The sequence below is a fragment of the Salvelinus fontinalis genome, chromosome 2 (genome assembly GCF_029448725.1).
Source record: "Salvelinus fontinalis isolate EN_2023a chromosome 2, ASM2944872v1, whole genome shotgun sequence".
NCBI classification, from domain to species: Eukaryota; Metazoa; Chordata; class Actinopteri; order Salmoniformes; family Salmonidae; genus Salvelinus; species Salvelinus fontinalis.
The window spans coordinates 89,518,221-89,540,348 of NC_074666.1; the positions used below are offsets into that span (position 1 = coordinate 89,518,221).

The 22,128-nt window shown below is 45.9% G+C and overlaps 1 protein-coding gene across 5 annotated transcripts in view; it reads left to right on the top strand.

The window, feature by feature from the left end:
• Positions 1 to 22,128, top strand: part of LOC129831194 (brain-specific angiogenesis inhibitor 1-associated protein 2-like) — a 184,097-nt gene that overhangs the window by 89,690 nt on the left and 72,279 nt on the right. For all 5 annotated transcript variants that reach the window (XM_055894310.1, XM_055894317.1, XM_055894325.1 and 2 more), the window contains exons 4-6: positions 8,572 to 8,633; positions 11,099 to 11,170; positions 16,652 to 16,789. In XM_055894310.1, coding sequence (XP_055750285.1) covers positions 8,572 to 8,633; positions 11,099 to 11,170; positions 16,652 to 16,789 — 272 coding nt within the window. The remainder of the gene's footprint in view (positions 1 to 8,571; positions 8,634 to 11,098; positions 11,171 to 16,651; positions 16,790 to 22,128) is intronic.

Consider the following 22,128-nt stretch of genomic DNA (forward strand, 5'->3'; position numbering starts at 1 on the left):
CCTCTCAGGCTCTCCTCTCAGGCTCTCCTCTCAGGCTCTCCTCTCAGGCTCTCCTCTGGTGTTTTCTGTCTGTGATGGTGATGACTACATATCAGTGTTGTAATGAGAAAGCATCCATACACTAACCGAGGGAATGTGGAAAGGGTCTGTGTTTACTCCACTGAGCTCTGTTTATACCTGGGAGCTGTCAGACGTGCTCACGTGTTGCTTTGCAGGTGTGGACTAAAATGAGCTCACCTGCAGACACACACACACACACACACACAGACACACAGGCCTATTGTTCTCCATGTTGCTGTGGGTGGTGTTAGGATAGAGAGGGGTGTAATACACTGATACACCACTGTGGTATTTATTAGGGGGGGGGGGGGGGGGTGTTCTCCTATCAACCCGTCTGTCATAGCAAAGCTGAATGGTGATTAGCTGGTATGCGGACATCCTTGTTGAAGCTGCCAAACCTCTCAGGTTTCTGCTGGCTGCTGGTTTCTGTCACACACACACACACCATCATTGCACACAACCGAGTCAAACAATGTTTCCTAATAACGTCATATATTGATACTGTCTCAGGCTGAGTGCCAAATGACACCTTATTCCCTATATAGTGCACTACTGTAGACCATGGGCCTATGGACTATAGGGTGACATTTGAGACACATACATCTGATTCTGTCTAGTAGTCTCTGCAGTAACCATGCCAACGTGTTTTTTTTTTTGTGTGTCCGATTTCGAATTTTCTGTTTGATACAAGATAAAGTTGTCATGGCAACAATGAACATTTCCATTGCAATGTCATGCTGGAAACATCCTCATGTTTTCCCAGTGAATGCCATCTGAACAGCTCCAGCATCAGGCAACGTGTCTCCACCTGCTTGACATCGCTATTATTCATTCCTGCTTTATTCCAGAACATCATGCAACAGATTTTCCCTCCATCATATAGGTCTTCTGTTGTAAACAACCTGCCACGCCTGTTGAGGAAATCCTGTTGTACTCCGTAGGAATAACATTAAACCCAGTCAAACGGGGGAGTACTGGGGGTGGGGTGTGTGTGTGTGTGTGTGTGTGTGTGTGTGACAATGGTGTCATGGTGTGTGTGTGACCGTCCCTCCAATAGCTACCCATTTGTTAATTGATCCAGCCACTAAGACCCGACCAGCAGAATGCCCGGCTCCCTAAGCCCCTGGGGGCTGTGATCAGGGGATCAGTATTATCTGTAATCGGCTTAGCAGGCCTGCGTGTCTGGAGCTGCCTGCCTGACAGGATGTTATGGCCTGCTCTTGTGCTTCTTGGATTGACAGACCGACAGACGATCAGTGTTGTAACACTCAGTCAGGAAACATCTCCATCGTCTTAGAAACGCTTCCTCTGCTTCGACCGACAGACGGACGGACGGACAGACGATCAGTGTGTTTCACACTCAGACACTCTCTCCTTGCACTTGGTCTCCCAAACACACAAAGAAAAAGAAAACATCAGTCTACCTGGTACACCATTCAATCTAATCAGTCTACCTGGTACACCATTCAATCTAATCAGTCTACCTGGTACACCATTCAATCTAATCAGTCTACCTGGTACACCGTTCAATCTAATCAGTCGACCTGGTACACCGTTCAATCTAATCAGTCTACCTGGTACACCGTTCAATCTAATCAGTCGACCTGGTACACCGTTCAATCTAATCAGTCTACCTGGTACACCATTCAATCTAATCAGTCGACCTGGTACACCGTTCAATCTAATCAGTCTACCTGGTACACCATTCAAGTCTGTTTATTTACCATAATACCAAGGCTCTAGGTTACAACTACAACTTAGCTAATCACATGAGTATGGACAGACAATCAAAACATGCTCTGTTTCTGTTTCTCTGTTTTTACTTTCAGAGAATCACTAGTTCTACTGTGTTCTCCCTCTACAGGGTTAGAATGACTAGTTCTACTGTGTTCTCCCTCTACAGGGTTAGAATGACTAGTTCTACTGTGTTCTCCCTCTACAGGGTTAGAATGACTAGTTCTACTGTGTTCTCCCTCTACAGGGTTAGAATGACTAGTTCTACTGTGTTCTCCCTCTACAGGGTTAGAATGACTAGTTCTACTGTGTTCTCCCTCTACAGGGTTAGAATAACTAGTTCTACTGTGTTCTCCCTCTACAGGGTTAGAATGATTAGTTCTACTGTGTTCTCCCTCTACAGGGTTAGAATGATTAGTTCTACTGTGATCTCCCTCTACAGGGTTAGAATGACTAGTTCTACTGTGTTCTCCCTCTACAGGGTTAGAATGACTAGTTCTACTGTGTTCTCCCTCTACAGGGTTAGAATGACTAGTTCTACTGTGTTCTCCCTCTACAGGGTTAGAATGACTAGTTCTACTGTGTTCTCCCTCTACAGGGTTAGAATGATTAGTTCTACTGTGATCTCCCTCTACAGGGTTAGAATGATTAGTTCTACTGTGATCTCCCTCCCTCCTCTGCAGGGTTAGAATGATTAGTTCTACTGTGTTCTATCTCCTCTATTTAACAACCCACTCTGCCTTGCTGCTCTGTTTTGCTGTTGTTTTTGTGATATCTGTCTGTCTTTAGTGTGTGTAGCCAGTACTCTGTTCTCTTCTCTTGATATAGACCAGTCTAAACCACACTGATACATTCTGTCTGAGATACAGACCAGTCTAAACCACACTGATACATTCTGTCTGATGAGATACAGACCAGTCTAAACCACACTGATACGTTCTGTCTGATGAGATACAGACCAGTCTAAACCCCACTGATACATTCTGTCTGAGATACAGACCAGTCTAAACCCCACTGATACATTCTGTCTGATGAGATACAGACCAGTCTAAACCCCACTGATACATTCTGTCTGATGAGATACAGACCAGTCTAAACCCCACTGATACATTCTGTCTGATGAGATACAGACCAGTCTAAACCCCACTGATACATTCTGTCTGAGATACAGACCAGTCTAAACCCCACTGATACATTCTGTCTGAGATACAGACCAGTCTAAACCCCACTGATACATTCTGTCTGATGAGATACAGACCAGTCTAAACCACACTGATACATTCTGTCTGATGAGATACAGACCAGTCTAAACCCCACTGATACATTCTGTCTGATGAGATACAGACCAGTCTAAACCTCACTGATACGTTCTGTCTGATGAGATACAGACCAGTCTAAACCCCACTGATACATTCTGTCTGAGATACAGACCAGTCTAAACCCCACTGATACGTTCTGTCTGAGATACAGACCAGTCTAAACCCCACTGATACATTCTGTCTGAGATACAGACCAGTCTAAACCCCACTGATACATTCTGTCTGAGATACAGACCAGTCTAAACCACACTGATACATTCTGTCTGAGATACAGACCAGTCTAAACCTCACTGATACATTCTGTCTGATGAGATACAGACCAGTCTAAACCCCACTGATACATTCTGTCTGATGAGATACAGACCAGTCTAAACCACACTGATACATTCTGTCTGATGAGATACAGACCAGTCTAAACCTCACTGATACATTCTGTCTGATGAGATACAGACCAGTCTAAACCACACTGATACGTTCTGTCTGATGAGATACAGACCAGTCTAAACCTCACTGATACATTCTGTCTGATGAGATACAGACCAGTCTAAACCCCACTGATACATTCTGTCTGATGAGATACAGACCAGTCTAAACCCCACTGATACATACATTAGAACTGAGATGGATCAGTCTTTTTAACATTAGAACTGAGATGGATCAGAGTCTTTAACATTAGAACTGATGGATCAGAGTCTTTAACATTAGAACTGAGATGGATCAGAGTCTTTAACATTAGAACTGAGATGGATCAGAGTCTTTAACATTAGAACTGATGGATCAGAGTCTTTAACATTAGAACTGAGATGGATCAGAGTTTTTAACATTAGAACTGAGATGGATCAGAGTCTTTAACATTAGAACTGAGATGGATCAGAGTCTGTAACATTAGAACTGAGATGGATCAAAGTCTTTAACATTAGAACTGAGATGGATCAGAGTCTTTAACATTAGAACTGAGATGGATCAGAGTCTTTAACATTAGAACTGAGATGGATCAGAGTGTTTTTAACATTAGAACTGAGATGGATCAGAGTCTGTAACATTAGAACTGAGATGGATCAGAGTCTTTAACATTAGAACTGAGATGGATCAGAGTCTTTAACATTAGAACTGAGATGGATCAGAGTCTTTAACATTAGAACTGAGATGGATCAGAGTCTTTAACATTAGAACTGAGATGGATTAGAGTCTTTAACATTAGAACTGAGATGGATCAGAGTCTTTAACATTAGAACTGAGATGGATCAGAGTCTTTAACATTAGAACTGAGATGGATCAGAGTCTTTAACATTAGAACTGAGATGGATCAGAGTCTTTAACATTAGAACTGAGATGGATCAGAGTCTTTAACATTAGAACTGAGATGGATTAGAGTCTTTAACATTAGAACTGAGATGGATCAGAGTCTTTAACATTAGAACTGAGATGGATCAGAGTCTTTAACATTAGAACTGAGATGGATCAGAGTCTTTAACATTAGAACTGAGATGGATCAGGCCCCATCTTCTTAACATCAGATGGCTCTGAGGACTTGATGGAAGGAGTTCTCTGATAGAAAGATTTCTAAGGTTTGAAGACTTAGACTCTTTAATGTTCTTTAGTAAAGGGTCATCAAACACATAAAACTAGTCTTGACTTTGTGGTAGAGGTTCTTTACAAATATTTCACGCAAATATTTAATAAATGTGCTATTTGAAAATGTATTTCCATTCTAAATGGCTTTGCTTTAATCACAAATGCACTCTGGGTCTGACTATTTTAGCCATGTGTATTTAGAGTAGACACTCTGTTTAGTCTTGTTCATAGTCCTCTGGTGTTTGCTAAAGGAGGGTTTGGACTTGGTCATGGGAACCTGTTTCCATCCTCTCTGTAATGTCTCTTACTTTTTCTCTCTTTCTGTCTCTCTCGCTCTGTCTCTCAAGGTCTCTCTCTGTATTTCTGTCTCTCAAGGTCTCTCTCTGTATTTCTGTCTCTCAAGGTCTCTCTCTGTATTTCTGTCTCTCAAGGTCTCTCTCTGTATTTCTGTCTCTCAAGGTCTCTCTCTGTATTTCTGTCTCAAGGTCTCTCTCTGTATTTCTGTCTCTCAAGGTCTCTCTCTGTATTTCTGTCTCTCAAGGTCTCTCTCTGTATTTCTGTCTCTCAAGGTCTCTCTCTGTATTTCTGTCTCTCAAGGTCTCTCTCTGTATTTCTGTCTCTCAAGTTCTCTCTCTGTATTTCTGTCTCTCAAGGTCTCTCTGTATTTCTGTCTCTCAAGGTTTCTCTCTGTATTTCTGTCTCTCAAGGTCTCTCTCTGTATTTCTGTCTCTCAAGGTCTCTCTCTGTATTTCTGTCTCTCAAGGTCTCTCTCTGTATTTCTGTCTCTCAAGGTCTCTCTCTGTATTTCTGTCTCTCAAGGTCTCTCTGTATTTCTGTCTCTCAAGGTCTCTCTCTGTATTTCTGTCTCTCAAGTTCTCTCTCTGTATTTCTGTCTCTCAAGGTCTCTCTCTGTATTTCTGTCTCTCAAGGTTTCTCTCTGTATTTCTGTCTCTCAAGGTCTCTCTCTGTATTTCTGTCTCTCAAGGTCTCTCTCTGTATTTCTGTCTCTCAAGGTCTCTCTCTGTATTTCTGTCTCTCAAGGTCTCTCTCTGTATTTCTGTCTCTCAAGGTCTCTCTCTGTATTTCTGTCTCTCAAGGTCTCTCTCTGTATTTCTGTCTCTCAAGGTCTCCGCTCTCTGTTCTTTTCTCAATCTAGATATTTTGTTCCTTTTCTTTACAATGCATTGCATAATCAGAAGAGGCAGCATGTAGGTATATTAAAAACACCAGGACAAGTCTTCCACTGGCTGCATGACTCTCCCTCTCCTCTCCTTCTTTAGTTCTCTCTCTTTCACTCCTCTTTCGTTTGGAGATGAGCTGTTTTTATTTTATTTATTTGTCATATTGCCAATATAAAGATAAACCAACCAAGGCAATATGTTTGATCCCGACATAAAACACCAGCAGTTATTTCAAGTTTGAATAATATATATGTTTTGCTTGTACCCCTTTTTGAAGTGCTTTCTTTCACTACATCTTCTTTAGAAGAGGTCCTTCTTGTTTATTTGCATCGTTTCCTTCCCTCCTCCTTTCCTTTCTGTCTTGTTTAATGTGTCATTGTATTTTATTTATCTGTTAAATGTGTTTCCTGTTGAGACATCCAATGTTCCACCATGCACCATCCTGGCTACCAGTCTGTCCTCTGTCTGTTAGTGCGTCTGTTGTGTCGTTGTGTTGCTGCATGGGTTCTCTGCACACTGGGCTCTCTCTCTCCCCTCTAATGCTCTCTCTCCCCTCTTGTGCTCTCTCTCTCCCCTCTAATGCTCTCTCTCTCCCCTCTAATGCTCTCTCTCTCCCCTCTCGTGCTCTCTCTCCCCTCTTGTGCTCTCTCTCTCCCCTCTTGTGCTCTCTCTCTCCCCTCTCATGCTCTCTCTCTCCCCTCTAATGCTCTCTCTCTCCCCTCTAATGCTCTCTCTCTCCCCTCTTGTGCTCTCTCTCTCCCCTCTCGTGCTCTCTCTCCCCTCTTGTGCTCTCTCTCTCCCCTCTAATGCTCTCTCTCCCCTCTCGGGCTCTCTCTCTCCCCTCTCGTGCTCTCTCTCTCTCCCCTCTTGTGCTCTCTCTCTCCCCTCTCGTGCTCTCTCTCCCCTCTTGTGCTCTCTCTCTCCCCTCTAATGCTCTCTCTCTCCCCTCTCGTGCTCTCTCTCCCCTCTTGTGCTCTCTCTCTCCCCTCTTGTGCTCTCTCTCTCCCCTCTCATGCTCTCTCTCTCCCCTCTAATGCTCTCTCTCTCCCCTCTAATGCTCTCTCTCTCCCCTCTTGTGCTCTCTCTCTCCCCTCTCGTGCTCTCTCTCCCCTCTTGTGCTCTCTCTCTCCCCTCTAATGCTCTCTCTCCCCTCTCGGGCTCTCTCTCTCCCCTCTCGTGCTCTCTCTCTCCCCTCTTGTGCTCTCTCTCTCCCCTCTAATGCTCTCTCTCCCCTCTAATGCTCTCTCTCTCCCCTCTAATGCTCTCTCTCCCCTCTTGTGCTCTCTCTCTCCCCTCTTGTGCTCTCTCTCTCCCCTCTAATGCTCTCTCTCCCCTCTAATGCTCTCTCTCTCCCCTCTAATGCTCTCTCTCCCCTCTCGGGCTCTCTCTCTCCCCTCTCGTGCTCTCTCTCTCCCCTCTTGTGCTCTCTCTCTCCCCTCTAATGCTCTCTCTCCCCTCTTGTGCTCTCTCTCTCCCCTCTCGGGCTCTCTCTCTCCCCTCTCGTGCTCTCTCTCTCCCCTCTTGTGCTCTCTCTCTCCCCTCTAATGCTCTCTCTCCCCTCTTGTGCTCTCTCTCTCCCCTCTAATGCTCTCTCTCTCCCCTCTTGTGCTCTCTCTCTCCCCTCTAATGCTCTCTCTCTCCCCTCTTGTGCTCTCTCTCTCCCCTCTTGTGCTCTCTCTCTCCCCTCTTGTGCTCTCTCTCTCCCCTCTAATGCTCTCTCTCTCCCCTCTTGTGCTCTCTCTCTCCCCTCTTGTGCTCTCTCTCTCCCCTCTTGTGCTCTCTCTCTCCCCTCTTGTGCTCTCTCTCTCCCCTCTTGTGCTCTCTCTCTCCCCTCTTGTGCTCTCTCTCTCCCCTCTAATGCTCTCTCTCCCCTCTTGTGCTCTCTCTCTCCCCTCTAATGCTCTCTCTCCCCTCTTGTGCTCTCTCTCTCCCCTCTTGTGCTCTCTCTCTCCCCTCTAATGCTCTCTCTCCCCTCTTGTGCTCTCTCTCTCCCCTCTAATGCTCTCTCTCCCCTCTTGTGCTCTCTCTCTCCCCTCTTGTGCTCTCTCTCTCCCCTCTAATGCTCTCTCTCCCCTCTTGTGCTCTCTCTCTCCCCTCTAATGCTCTCTCTCCCCTCTAATGCTCTCTCTCCCCTCTCGTGCTCTCTCTCTCCCCTCTCGTGCTCTCTCTCTCCCCTCTCGTGCTCTCTCTCTCCCCTCTCGTGCTCTCTCTCTCCCCTCTCGTGCTCTCTCTCTCCCCTCTCGTGCTCTCTCTCTCCCCTCTCGTGCTCTCTCTCTCCCCTCTCGTGCTCTCTCTCTCCCCTCTCGTGCTCTCTCTCCCCTCTCGTGCTCTTTCTCTCCCCTCTCGTGCTCTTTCTCTCCCCTCTCGTGCTCTTTCTCTCCCCTCTCGTGCTCCCTCTCTCCCCTCTCATGCTCTCTCTCGCTTTCTCGCTCTCTCTCTCGCGCTTTCTCGCTCTCTCTCTCTCGCTCTCTCTCTCTCGCTCTCTCTCTCTCGCTTTCTCGCTCTCTCTCTCTCGCTTTCTCGCTCTCTCTCTCTCGCTTTCTCGCTCTCCTCTCTCGCTCTCTCTTCCCATTCCTCTCTCGCTCTCTTCCCACTTTCTCTCGCTCTCTCTCGCTCTCTCTCGCTCTTTCTCTTCCCTTCCTCTCTCCCCTGTCTGTAGTGAGGGATGTTTGTTGACATCTGCTCTGTGTGTTTCTCTTTAGGGGACGTGCTGTTTCAGATGGCGGAGGTCCACAGACAGATCCAAGTACAGCTAGAGGAGATGGTGGGTATATGAACCTTCATAAGGACTTTATGACACAATCCTAAGCAGATTGCTAGAGGAGATGGTGTACTGTAGGAATAGAGGTCAATTAACTTTGATTTAAATGCTGAGCTGTAGTCTAAGAACAGCATTCCCATGTAGGTGTTCCTTCTGTCCAGGTGGGAAAGGGCAGTGTGGAGTAAAGTAGGGATTGCGTCATCTTTTGGGGAGGTTCGCACATTGGAGTGGGTCCAGGGTGTCTGGGATGATGGTGTTGATGTGAGCCATGACAAGTCTTTCAAAGCATTTCATGGCTACAGATGTGAGTGCTACGGGGTGATGGTCATTTAGACAGGTTACCGTGGTGTTGTTGGGCACAGGGACTATGGTGGTCTATGTGTCAGGGAGAGGTTGAAAATGTCAGTGAAGACACTTGCCTGCTGGTCAGCGCATGCGCCGAGTATGCATCATGGTAATCCGTCTGGCCCTGTTAATGTTAACCTGTTTCAAGGTCTTACTCACATTGGCTACGGCGAGCGTGATCACACAGTTGTCTGGAACAGCTGGTGCTCTCATGCATGGTTCAGTGTTGCTTGCCTCGAAGCGAGCATAGAAGGTATTTAGCTCGTCTGGTAAGCTTGCGTCACCGGGCATCTCACGGATGGGTTTCCCTTTGTAATGTGTGATAGTTTGCAAGCCCTGCCTGACGAGCGTCAACGCCAGTTTAGTGGGATTTGATCTTGGTCCTGTAATGATGCTTTGCCTGTTTCATGGTTTGTCAGGGGGCTTAACGGGATTTCTTATAAGTGTCCGCATTAGTGTCCCTCTCCTTGAAAACGACAGCTCTAACCTTTAGCTCAGAGTGGATTTTGCCTGTAATCCATGGCTTCTGGTTGGCATATGTACGTACGGTTACTGTGGAGTCGACATTGTCGACACATTTATTAATGAAGCTGGTGATTGATGTGGTAAACTTCTCAATGCCAACGGATAAATCCCAGAGCATATTCCAGTCTGTGCTAGTAAACAGTCCTGTAGCTAAGCATCCGCTTCATCGGACCACTTCTGTATTGCACACATCACTGGTACTTCCGGTTTGAGTTTTTGCTTGTAAGCTGGAATCAGGAGGATAGAGTTGTGGTCAGATTTGACAAACGGAGACCGACGGAGAGCTTTGTATGCGTCTCTGTGTGTGGAGTAAAGGTGGTCTAGAGTTTCCGCTTCTGGTTGCACAGGTGACATGCTGGTAGAAATTAAGTAAAACAGATTTCAGTTTTGCTGTAATAAAATCGCCGGATTCTCGAGTGGGCCAGTGGTCTAAGGCACTGCATCGCAGTTGATAGCTGTGCCACTAGAGATCCTGGTTCAAGTCAGGCTCTGTCGCAGACAGCCGCAACCGGGAGACCCATGGGGCGGCGCACAATTGGCCCAGTGTCGTCCAGGTTAGGGGAGAGTTTGTCCTTGTCCCATTGCGCTCTAGCGACTCCTGTGCTGGGCCGGGAGCAGTGCACGCTGACACGGTCACCAGGTGTACGGTGTTTCCTCTGACACATTGGTGTGGCTGGCTTCCGGGTTAAGCGGGCATTGTGTCAAGAAGCAGTGCGGCTTGGCTGGGTTGTGTTTCGGAGGACGCGTGGCTCTCGACCTTCGCCTCTCCCGAGTCCATACGGGAGTTGCAGCGATGAGACAAGACTATAACTACCAATTGGATACCATGACATTTGGGAGAAAAAAGGGGTAAAAGTAAAAGATTCTAAAATAAAATCACCGGCCAATAGGAGCGCCGCCTCTGGGTGAGCATTTTCTTGTTTGCTTAGGGGAGGGTTTGTGTTATACAGCTCGTTGAGTGCAGTCTTAGTGCCAGCATCGGTTTGTGGTGGTAAATAGATGGCTACGAAAAATATAGATGAAAACTATTTACCAAGAGTGTTTAAGGTCTACAGCTTATCATGAGGTATTGTAATTCAGGCGAGCAGAACCTGGAGACTTCCATAATATTGGAGATTGCACACCAGCTGTTGTTAATAAAGACACACGCCCCCTCCCCTGAGCTTACCCGACGCTGCCGTTCTGTCCTGCCGATGTATAGAAAAAACAGCTATTGTAAAACCAGCGTTATAAGCATGTATTTGTGTTATTATAAGGCTTAGAATACATGATGTTCCTCTAGATCACAGGTGTCAAACTCATTCCACGGGGGGCCGAGTGTCTGCGGGTTTTCGCTCCTCCCTCATACTTGATTGATGAATTAACATCACTAATTAGTTAGGAACTCCCCACACCTGGTTGTCTAGGGCTTTATTGAAAGGAAAAACCAAAAACCTGCAGACACTAGGCCCTCCGTGGAATGAGTTTGACACCCCTGCTCTAGATGATCACATGGTCAGGATGATCAGCTAGTCCTAAGTCTGTTCTGTTGTGAGAGTGATGTCACCATTAACCCTGTGCTTCTCTACACCCCTCAATCTCTCCATCTGTCCATGCAGCTGAAGTCTTTCCACAACGAGCTGCTGTCTGAGCTGGAGAAGAAGGTTGAGCTGGACGCTCGTTACCTGACGGTGAGCATCTGACTAAATGGCTGAACCACACACACACACACACACACCCACTAGAGCTGTGACGATATCAGTATCGCAATATGTTTTACATGCCAAAAATGAAAAGACAAAGCAGATTTAACTCTTAGTTCCTTTTAAAAACCTGCTGTAGAATATTGTGTGCTGTAGCTTGAGGAAGATACAGGACTCTAGATGACATCATAATGATGTTTGTTTCCAACATTAGGGCTGTTTTCCTGAAGAAGTTAAATCCGCTTTGTTTTCTGTTTCCTTCCCAAGATACTAACGGTTATCATCCCGGCCCAAACACACAAACACACTTTGCGTTTGAACTAGAGGTCGACCGATTAATTAGGGCCGATTTCAAGTTTTCATAACAATCGGAAATCGGTATTTTTGGACAACGAAATAAATAAAATGCTAATTAATTATTTAAAAATAATACAATGTGATTTTCTGGATTTTTGTTTTAGATTCCGTCTCTCACAGTTGAAGTGTACCTATGATAAAAATTACAGACCTCTACATGCTTTGTAAGTAGGAAAACCTGCAAAATCGGCAGTTTATCAAATACTTGTTCTCCCCACTGTATATGAAATACAAATGGTATAGAGAGAAATAGTCCTATAATTCCTATAATAACTACAACCTAAAACTTCTTAACTGGGAATATTGAAGACTCATGTTAAAAGGAACCACCAGCTTTTATATGTTCTCATGTTCTGAGCAAGGAACTTAAACATTAGCTTTTTTACATGGCACATATTGCACTTTTACTTTCTTCTCCAACACTTTGTTTTTGCATTATTTAAACCAAATTGAACATGTTTCATTATTTATTTGAGGCTAAATTGATTTTATTGTTGTATTATATTAAGTTCAAATAAATGTTCATTCAGTAGTGTTGTAATTGTCATTATTACAAATAAATAAATAAAATCGGCCAATTAATCGGTTCCGGCTTTTTTTGGGGGGGTCATCCAATAATCGGTATCGGCGTTGAAAACTCATAATCGGTCGACCTGTAGTTTGAACAGCTACTCTTTCACCTACTGTCCCCCGTCAGCACCACAGTTACTCAGACCATGTCAGACTTTCCCCTCCTGTCCCCCGTCAGCACCACAGTTACTCAGACCATGTCAGACTTTCACCTACTGTCCCCCGTCAGCACCACAGTTACTCAGACCATGTCAGACTTTCCCCTCCTGTCCCCCGTCAGCACCACAGTTATTCAGACCATGTCAGACTTTCACCTACTGTTCCCCGTCAGCACCAGTTACTCAGACCATGTCAGACTTTCACCTACTGTCCCCCGTCAGCACCACAGTTACTCAGACCATGTCAGACTTTCACCTACTGTCCCCCGTCAGCACCACAGTTACTCAGACCATGTCAGACTTTCACCTACTGTCCCCCGTCAGCACCACAGTTACTCAGACCATGTCAGACTTTCACCTACTGTCCCCGGTCAGCACCACAGTTACTCAGACCATGTCAGACTTTCACCTACTGTTCCCCGTCAGCACCACAGTTACTCAGACCATGTCAGACTTTCACCTACTGTTCCCCGTCAGCACCACAGTTATTCAGACCATGTCTTTGCCAAAGTGTTTGGTGTTCTTACTCTGGACCTCCATTTAAACAGTAAGGCTCTTTTTCCCGAAAAGGAAGCTTTAGAGAAAACAACTTTAGAATATTTAGAAACTACATAACCAATAAGCAAAGAGAAGATTACAACCTAACATTTCCTGCAGCATGCATTGAAGTCTGAAGCAGCAGGAGTGATATACTTAGAATGAGTGGGCTGTGAGCGGGCTGCAACCAGCCAACTCCATGTGGAGGAGCAGCAGTGTGTCTGTGCTGCAGGTTAGGGGGATGAGGTGGTGTTGTTGTCATCATCATACACCATTGTACTAGCTGTAGCATTAGACTGTTGGTATGCTAGCTGTAGCATTAGACTGTTGGTATGCTAGCTGTAGCATTAGCCTGTTGGATATGCTAGTTATAGCATTAGACTGTTGGGTACACTAGCTGTAGCATTAGCCTGTTGGGTACACTAGCTGTAGCATTAGCCTGTTGGGTATACTAGCTGTAGCATTAGCCTGTTGGGTATACTAGCTGTAGCATTAGCCTGTTGGGTACACTAGCTGTAGCATTAGCCTGTTGGGTACACTAGCTGTAGCATTAGCCTGTTGGGTACACTAGCTGTAGCATTAGCCTGTTGGGTACACTAGCTGTAGCATTAGCCTGTTGGGTACACTAGCTGTAGCATTAGCCTGTTGGGTACACTAGCTGTAGCATTAGCCTGTTGGGTACACTAGCTGTAGCATTAGCCTGTTGGGTACACTAGCTGTAGCATTAGCCTGTTGGGTACACTAGCTGTAGCATTAGCCTGTTGGGTACACTAGCTGTAGCATTAGCCTGTTGGGTACACTAGCTGTAGCATTAGCCTGTTGGGTACACTAGCTGTAGCATTAGCCTGTTGGGTACACTAGCTGTAGCATTAGCCTGTTGGGTACACTAGCTGTAGCATTAGCCTGTTGGGTATGCTACTCTAGGGTTCCCCAACTGGCGGCCCACAGGGTTTCTATCTGAGCCAAAAAAAGTTGTATATATTTTTTATTTTATTATTCTTTATTTTTAAATGTTCATTGTTGGACATACTGCAAGACTGTAAAAACACCAGAAAATCATCTCCAAGTGATTTTATTTTAAGAAATCTGTTCCCCAAGTATAACCATGCATAATAGAGACACGTGATCCTATACAAATGTAAGCAAGGTTTCTGTCTGTTTCTCTGTGTGGACATCCAGATTTCCCTCCAGCAGCCCTCTCCTATTCATAGCTTGTTTCTCTCTGTTCTGTCCGGCAGTCTGTGGTCTGTCTTAGAATTCTATTATTATTTTTAAGTCAACATTTTTTTTTCTTCCTCTGTCACCCTGTTCTGTGGGCAACTGTGTGTACCTCACAGTGTGTACCACCTTATTCCCTATGTGGTGCACTACTATTGACCAAGATCAATAGTGTTCTGGTTAAAAGTAGTGCACTGTATAGGCAATATGATGCCATTTGGGAGGTGACCAGTGAGTGTTCTGGGAACTCTTATGAAACCGGGTTCAAACCAAACCCTGCCAGTAGCTGATGTTATATATGCCTCATTCTGTAGTAACTGGAGGCTATTCCCACAATGAACCTCTGTGTTTTAATGTCGCTATAGACCCATCAGAGATGTTTCTGTTCCTTTACACTGATAAGAGATCAACGATCAATTGGTTCACTAATCCTCTGATGCTTATTTTTTTCAATAGGAAAACACACACACACACACATACACACACACACACACACACACATAGAAAAACACTTTTCCTTTCTTAATGCCATCTGTCAAACAAGCCAGAGTCCTCATACATTATCATCCATCTCGAATGGCACCCTATTCCCTATATAGTGCACTACTACCCTATGGGCTTTCATTAAAAGTAGTGGACTATCTAGGGCCCTCAAACTCAACTCTGGACCTTGAAGCCAGTTCCACTACTTTTTTCCCATTGTTCCCCTCTAATCAGGCACTGACTTAGACCTGGGACATCAAGTGGATATAGTTAATTATCAGGTAGGACAGAAAACCAGCGGGCTCTGGACCTCGTAGGGTAAGAGTTGACTACCCCTGGTGTAGGGAATAGGGTGCCATTTGGAAGCTAGCCTTAGACTGCTGTTCTGGGTATTAAAATGCCATCCATTCACAGTAATGAATTCCTTTTTAAAAAATGGCATCAGCGATAATAGCAATGGTTTTGCTTTGTGAATTATTAATGTTGCTTGCGAGTCATTTCAGGAAAACCAGACATTTTCCATCAGGAAGGAAACTTGTTGTAGCTACAGTTCCTCCCCATGGAGGAATCTCTCACTCACTCACTCACTCACTCACTCACTCACTCACTCACTCACTCACTCACTCACTCTCTCACTGACTTATACTCAGACAAAATCCCACTCATTTACCAGGCCTGCATTTTTAGAGCATCTTCTTGGTATATCTGAAAAGGGGTAAACAACATGGGGGGTAAACAACATGGGGGGTAAACAACATGGGGGGTAAACAACATGGGGGTAAACAACATGGGGGTAAACAACATGGGGGGTAAACAACATGGGGGGTAAACAACATGGGGGGTAAACAACATGGGGGTAAACAACATGGGGGTAAACAACATGGGGGTAAACAACATGAACAAATATCCCACTACGAGACATGAAGGAAGTCTGAGGAACGGGGTGGCCAAAGAGATTTCTACTTTTCACATTACACCCTTGCCTTACCTTTTCGTTGTGGCTTGGTCCGCAGCTCAAATTGAGTATAAATATAAATATCACAGGAGCCACTAGCCAGTAAGCACAAACAATTCAACAATGACACACTTTTATTCTAAAACATATTACACTATTGAATAATGCAACATTTCACAAGTATGTATGTGCAGGCAATTAAAGGGTTTATTGTCTCGTTTGTAGGCTACACGTTACATTTTGTTATCAAGACCAAAGCAGTTGCTATAGCAGCGAGTCTTCATCAAGTTCCGTTTGCCTGTCAGAAATGAACGATTCATCCTCTCATACCAATATAAAGTACATTAGGCTTACTTTACAACAAACCAGGCTTCCTTGACTTATCTCTCTCGCGCTCTGTCTGAAAAATGATTACTTGACCAGCATTTTACAACCGCTCTCAATCACTCACAGATGATGTCAGGGCTTGGACAGGTTCCTGAAATGCTGAACGGTTGAACAGGAAAATTTACCATAGATTACCAATCCGCTGGACAAAGTTCCCATATAGATTGCTAGTTGGAGACCAGTACAAAGTCCACATTATCTCTATTCATTAAAGGTGTCTCCCAAAACCTATTCCTCAGTCGTCCCCCCCCCCCCCCCCCCCCCCCCCTCTGTTCCATACTGTGTGATCCTGATTCAACTGGTCAGCTAATCATCAAGCCCTTGATGAGTTGAATCACATGTGTTAGTCATGGAATAGATCAGATTACTGGATCTGGCTAGGGTGGGAGTGGGAGATAAAGTATTAAAGTTAACGTGAGGGAGGATCTGAACACACACACACACACACACACACACACACACACACACACACACACACACACACACACACACATCATGGTAATCCTGATTAGCCCTCCCATAATGGTCTGTCTCCAGCACTGCCACATGATAGACAGCTGTTGCGATGTGCTCAGACAGATAAGATGACAGGGCTTCAGGAGGCTAATAGATAGTTCACACAGGGCCTTAGAGACAAGCGTCTGTCCAGCTCTTAAAGGGCAGCTTGTTACATACTCTATGACAGATCGATATAGGGTGACATTGCCCCCTAGACACTGACCTAAGGTAAACTCTAAAAGGGCAGCTTGTTCTCCCCATTGCTGATAAACTAACTTTCTGTGTGCTCTCTCCTGCCCCCTTCAGGCTGCGTTGAAGAAGTACCAAGTAGAGCACAAGAGTAAGGGAGAGAGTCTGGAGAAGTGTCAGGCTGAACTGAAGAAACTCCGCAGGAAGAGCCAAGGCAGCAAGAACCCCTCCAAGTACGGAGAGAAGGAGATGCAGGTCAGTCTCTATGGAAGGGCCGACACGGACGCATGCACACACCCACGGCTACACGCATGGACGCACGCACACGCGGACAGACACACGTACACACGGCTGCTCTCTCTCACTCACTCACTCACTCTCACACACAAGCAAGGGATAAAGGGGTCAACACACTTTTACTCACCTCAGGACCAGATCTGTTTGTGCCATCTTAGCTAGCTTTAGATGGTTAGTTGTTAATACATCTCCACAAGGCTGATGGATAGCTTTAGATGGTTAGTTGGTAATACATCTCCACCAGGCTGATGGATAGCTTTAGATGGTTAGTTGGTAATACATCTCCACAAGGCTGATAGATAGCTTTAGATGGTTAGTTGGTAATACATCTCCACAAGGCTGATAGATAGCTTTAGATGGTTAGGTGGTAATACATCTCCACCAGGCTGATGGATAGCTTTAGATGGTTAGTTGGTAATACATCTCCACAAGGCTGATAGATAGCTTTAGATGGTTAGTTGGTAATACATCTCCACCAGGCTGATGGATAGCTTTAGATGGTTAGTTGGTAATACATCTCCACCAGGCTGATAGATAGCTTTAGATGGTTAGTTGGTAATACATCTCCACCAGGCTGATAGATAGCTTTAGATGGTTAGTTGGTAATACATCTCCACCAGGCTGATGGATAGCTTTAGATGGTTAGTTGGTAATACATCTCCACCAGGCTGATGGATAACTTTAGATGGTTAGTTGGTAATACATCTCCACCAGGCTGATGGATAGCTTTAGATGGTTAGTTGGTAATACATCTCCACCAGGCTGATGGATAGCTTTAGATGGTTAGTTGGTCATACATCTCCACCAGGCTGATGGATAGCTTTAGATGGTTAGTTGGTAATACATCTCCACCAGGCTGATGTATAACTTTAGATGGTTAGTTGGTAATACATATCCACCAGGCTGATGGATAGTTTTAGATGGTTAGTTGGTAGTACAGCTCCACCAGGCTGATGGATAGCTTTAGATGGTTAGTTGGTAGTACAGCTCCACCAGGCTGATGGATAGCTTTAGATGGTTAGTTGGTAATACATCTCCACCAGGCTGATGGATAGCTTTAGATGGTTAGTTGGTAATACATCTTCAACAGGCTGATGGATAGCTTTAGATGGTTAGTTGGTAGTACAGCTCCACCAGGCTGATGGATAGCTTTAGATGGTTAGTTGGTAGTACAGCTCCACCAGGCTGATGGATAGCTTTAGATGGTTAGTTGGTAATACATCTCCACCAGGCTGATGGCTAGCTTTAGATGTGAATACTGTATTTTCATTATGCTGATTAGATGCACACAGGGCCAGGACTGAGGGTGGAGAGTATTGGAGAACTTTGGACACAGTACTGCTCTGCCCTGAGTGGGCAGGGAGAGAGAGGACACACAGGAAGTAAGAAAACAAACTGTTTACTTGTCCTGTTTTGAAACCCTCACTCAGTTTTTTTTCTGTATGTGTGTGTTACTCTGGCATGTATCAGTGATTGAAACACTCTGCTCAGGTCCCCTGTTACTGTAGCTCAGCCCACAGGGTTGGGCTGAACGCTCTGTAAAAGCAGGTCTGGTAGCTGTAGCAGGTCTGCTCTTGTAAATGTGTGATTCCAGAGTTAGTGTAAGGCCTGCGGTGTGGTGAGGGGTAGCCAGCCATAACTGTCAGGGTTAAGAGACATCCAACTGATCGATATTAAAGCTGGAGCCTGACACTGCTGCTGTGGGACGTGATGCGGAAGCTGTTCAGGGACCATCAATGAAATATATTTCAATCAATCAAATGTATTTGTAAAGCCCTTTTCACATCAGCCGATGTCACAAAGTGCTGTACATAAACCCAGCCTGAAACCCCAAACAGCAAGTAATGCAGGTGTAGAAGCACAGTGGCTAGAAAAAACTCCCTAGAAAGGCAGGAACCTAGGAAGAAACCTAGAGAGGAACCAGGCTCTGAGGGGTGGCCAGTCCTCTTCTGGCTGTGCCGGGTGGAGATTATAACAGTATATGGCCAAGATGTTCAAATGTTCATAGATGACCAGTAGGGTCAAATAATAATCCCAGTGGTTGTAGAGGGTGCAACAGGGTCAGTACCTCAGGAGTAAATGTCAGTTGGCTTTTCATAGCCGAGAGTTGGAGAGGAAGTCGAGAACAGCAGGTCCGGAACACGGTGATTGAGTAAAAAGCCCCCACACCACTAGAGGGATATCTTCAAACCACCAACTTACTACCCTGAGACAAGGCCGAGTATAGCCCATGAAGATCTCCCCCACGGCACGAACCCGACGGGGGCGCCAACCCGGACAGGAAGATCACGTCAGTGACACACCCCTCCTAGGGGGGGCTTTTCATTTGCTGGGCTCCCCTGTTACCTCTCATCTGGATGCTCCAGCCTTTCCTCTCGTCTGGATGCTCCAGGCCTTTCCTCTCGTCTGGATGCTCCAGGCCTTTCCTCTCGTCTGGATGCTCCAGCCCTTCCTCTCGTCTGGATGCTCCAGGCCTTTCCTCTCGTCTGGATGCTCCAGGCCTTTCCTCTCGTCTGGATGCTCCAGGCCTTTCCTCTCATCTGGATGCTCCAGGCCTTTCCTCTCATCTGGATGCTCCAGCCCTTCCTCTCATCTGGATGCTCCAGGCCTTTCCTCTCGTCTGGATGCTCCAGGCCTTTCCTCTCGTCTGGATGCTCCAGGCCTTTCCTCTCGTCTGGATGCTCCAGGCCTTTCCTCTCGTCTGGATGCTCCAGTCCCTCCTCTTGTCTGGATGCTCCAGCCTTTCCTCTCGTCTGGATGCTCCAGTCCCTCCTCTCGTCTGGATGCTCCAGGCCTTTCCTCTCGTCTGGATGCTCCAGGCCTTTCCTCTCGTCTGGATGCTCCAGCCCTTCCTCTCATCTGGATGCTCCAGGCCTTTCCTCTCGTCTGGATGCTCCAGTCCCTCCTCTCGTCTGGATGCTCCAGGCCTTTCCTCTCGTCTGGATGCTCCAGTCCCTCCTCTCGTCTGGATGCTCCAGCCTTTCCTCTCGTCTGGATGCTCCAGTCCCTCCTCTCGTCTGGATGCTCCAGTCCCTCCTCTCGTCTGGATGCTCCAGCCTTTCCTCTCGTCTGGATGCTCCAGCCCTTCCTCTGGTGACAGGGACAGTCTATAAGTGTTAGATGTGGCTTGCCACTGTGTGACGTTGGGACTATAAGCATTTCGTTACACCCACAGTAACATATGCTAAATATGTGTATTTGACCAATAAAATGTGATTTTTATAAGGTTCTATCTGTTCAAAGCATAGTTTGGAGAAATTGAGCCTCAAAGTTTTCAAATCCCAGATCTCAGAACTGTTTTGTAGTGACTTCTTCTTTCATAACCCATTAAGGTCCTCACCTTAAAGGTTCTAAAGTGCAGAGGATCAAAATCCTGAGACATTTGTAAATATATAATTTTTAGAGGGGTGCAATTGCAGATAGAACCTTTTAAGGTTGAACCCAGATCGATATTTCAGGGCCTTAAGGTCCTATCTGACACAGTCCAGTTTTTAGACATGTTCAGTTTTTACTGGCACAGACGTGTGTTCTGATTGGTCCGTCTGTATTTGTTCAGGCTTTTGATTGGCTTGCATTGGGGTTTATGCAGATAGAACATTATAGTCTAGTACTTTTTCAAGAACCATCTAAAGACAATGTATATGGGACTAACTCCTATGGTACTAACTCCTATGGGACTAAGTCCTATTTGACAAAAATGTCAGATTGAACCTTAGTCTCAAGGTCTCGGTATTGTCTGTCACAGTACTAGGGAGAGAGTGTAGAGCATTATCTAACACTGTCTCCAGCCCCATCCCTTTAGCAGACTTATGTTACCTGTATTTCATCAGGGAATCAAACTGAGACCAGATGAGCTCTGAATGACAAATGCAGACAAAAACAATGTCATAGAAAACAAACACGTTGGCCGTGTCCCAATTCCCATACTTGCATCCTAAAGAGTAGGCATTTTAGGTTTTCGAGAATAGAACGTTTTCTAGTGTGAAATGTAAACAATCAGGAATGCTTTAAATGTGAGGATGTTATACTCATGTTGGCTTTTCATCTAGTAGAATTCACTGAGGAAGAGAACGGTCTTTCCAGACTGACTGTTTGACAACAGCTGTTCATGAGATAAGAGGACATGATGCACCCAAGTCAACCACGGGCGGGAATCAACGCAATTACGCTTTAGGTTACACATTCTCTGTATGGGTGAGCCTAGTATGTTGATATTTGATGAAAAAAGTATGGCTTGGCTGTTTGCTTGTTGGGCCCACCTGCAGACAGGTCCCAACTCATCTAGCCTTGGTCCTAATAATACACGGTACCTTACCAGGGAGAGGAGAAAGCAATCTCCCTTCTCATTTTCAGACTGCTCAATTTCCCTGATCATATCACGTTCAGTATGACTGTGGGGGAGGGAGGGATGAGTCAACTAATTTGTGCTGGAGCACCACAGGGACAATACAACTACAGTTTACAGTCCCCCCCTCCCCCCACACACACACACACATGCGCACTCACACGCCCCATAGGGACTACAGAACCGCAGCCTACAGTCCTACACAGACTCTTATACCGCCAGCCTGGGAACAGCAGCCAGCTACAGTAGTACCTCACCAGCCTGGGAACGGCAGCCAGCTACAGTAGTACCTCACCAGCCTGAGAACAGCAGCCAGCTACAGTAGTACCTCACCAGCCTGAGAACAGCAGCCAGCTACAGTAGTACCTCACCAGCCTGGGAACTGCAGCCAGCTACAGTAGTACCTCACCAGCCTGGGAACAGCAGCCAGCTACAGTAGTACCTCACCAGCCTGGGAACAGCAGCCAGCTACAGTAGTACCTCACCAGCCTGAGAACAGCAGCCAGCTACAGTAGTACCTCACCAGCCTGAGAACAGCAGCCAGCTACAGTAGTACCTCACCAGCCTGGGAACTGCAGCCAGCTACAGTAGTACCTCACCAGCCTGAGAACAGCAGCCAGCTACAGTAGTACCTCACCAGTCTGAGAACAGCAGCCAGCTACAGTAGTACCTCACCAGCCTGAGAACAGCAGCCAGCTACAGTAGTACCTCACCAGCCTGGGAACAGCAGCCAGCTACAGTAGTACCTCACCAGCCTGGGAACAGCAGCCAGCTACAGGAGTACCTCACCAGCCTGAGAACAGCAGCCACCTACAGTAGTACCTCACCAGCCTGGGAACAGCAGCCAGCTACAGTAGTACCTCACCAGCCTGAGAACAGCAGCCAGCTACAGGAGTACCTCACCAGCCTGAGAACAGCAGCCAGCTACAGTAGTACCTCACCAGCCTGAGAA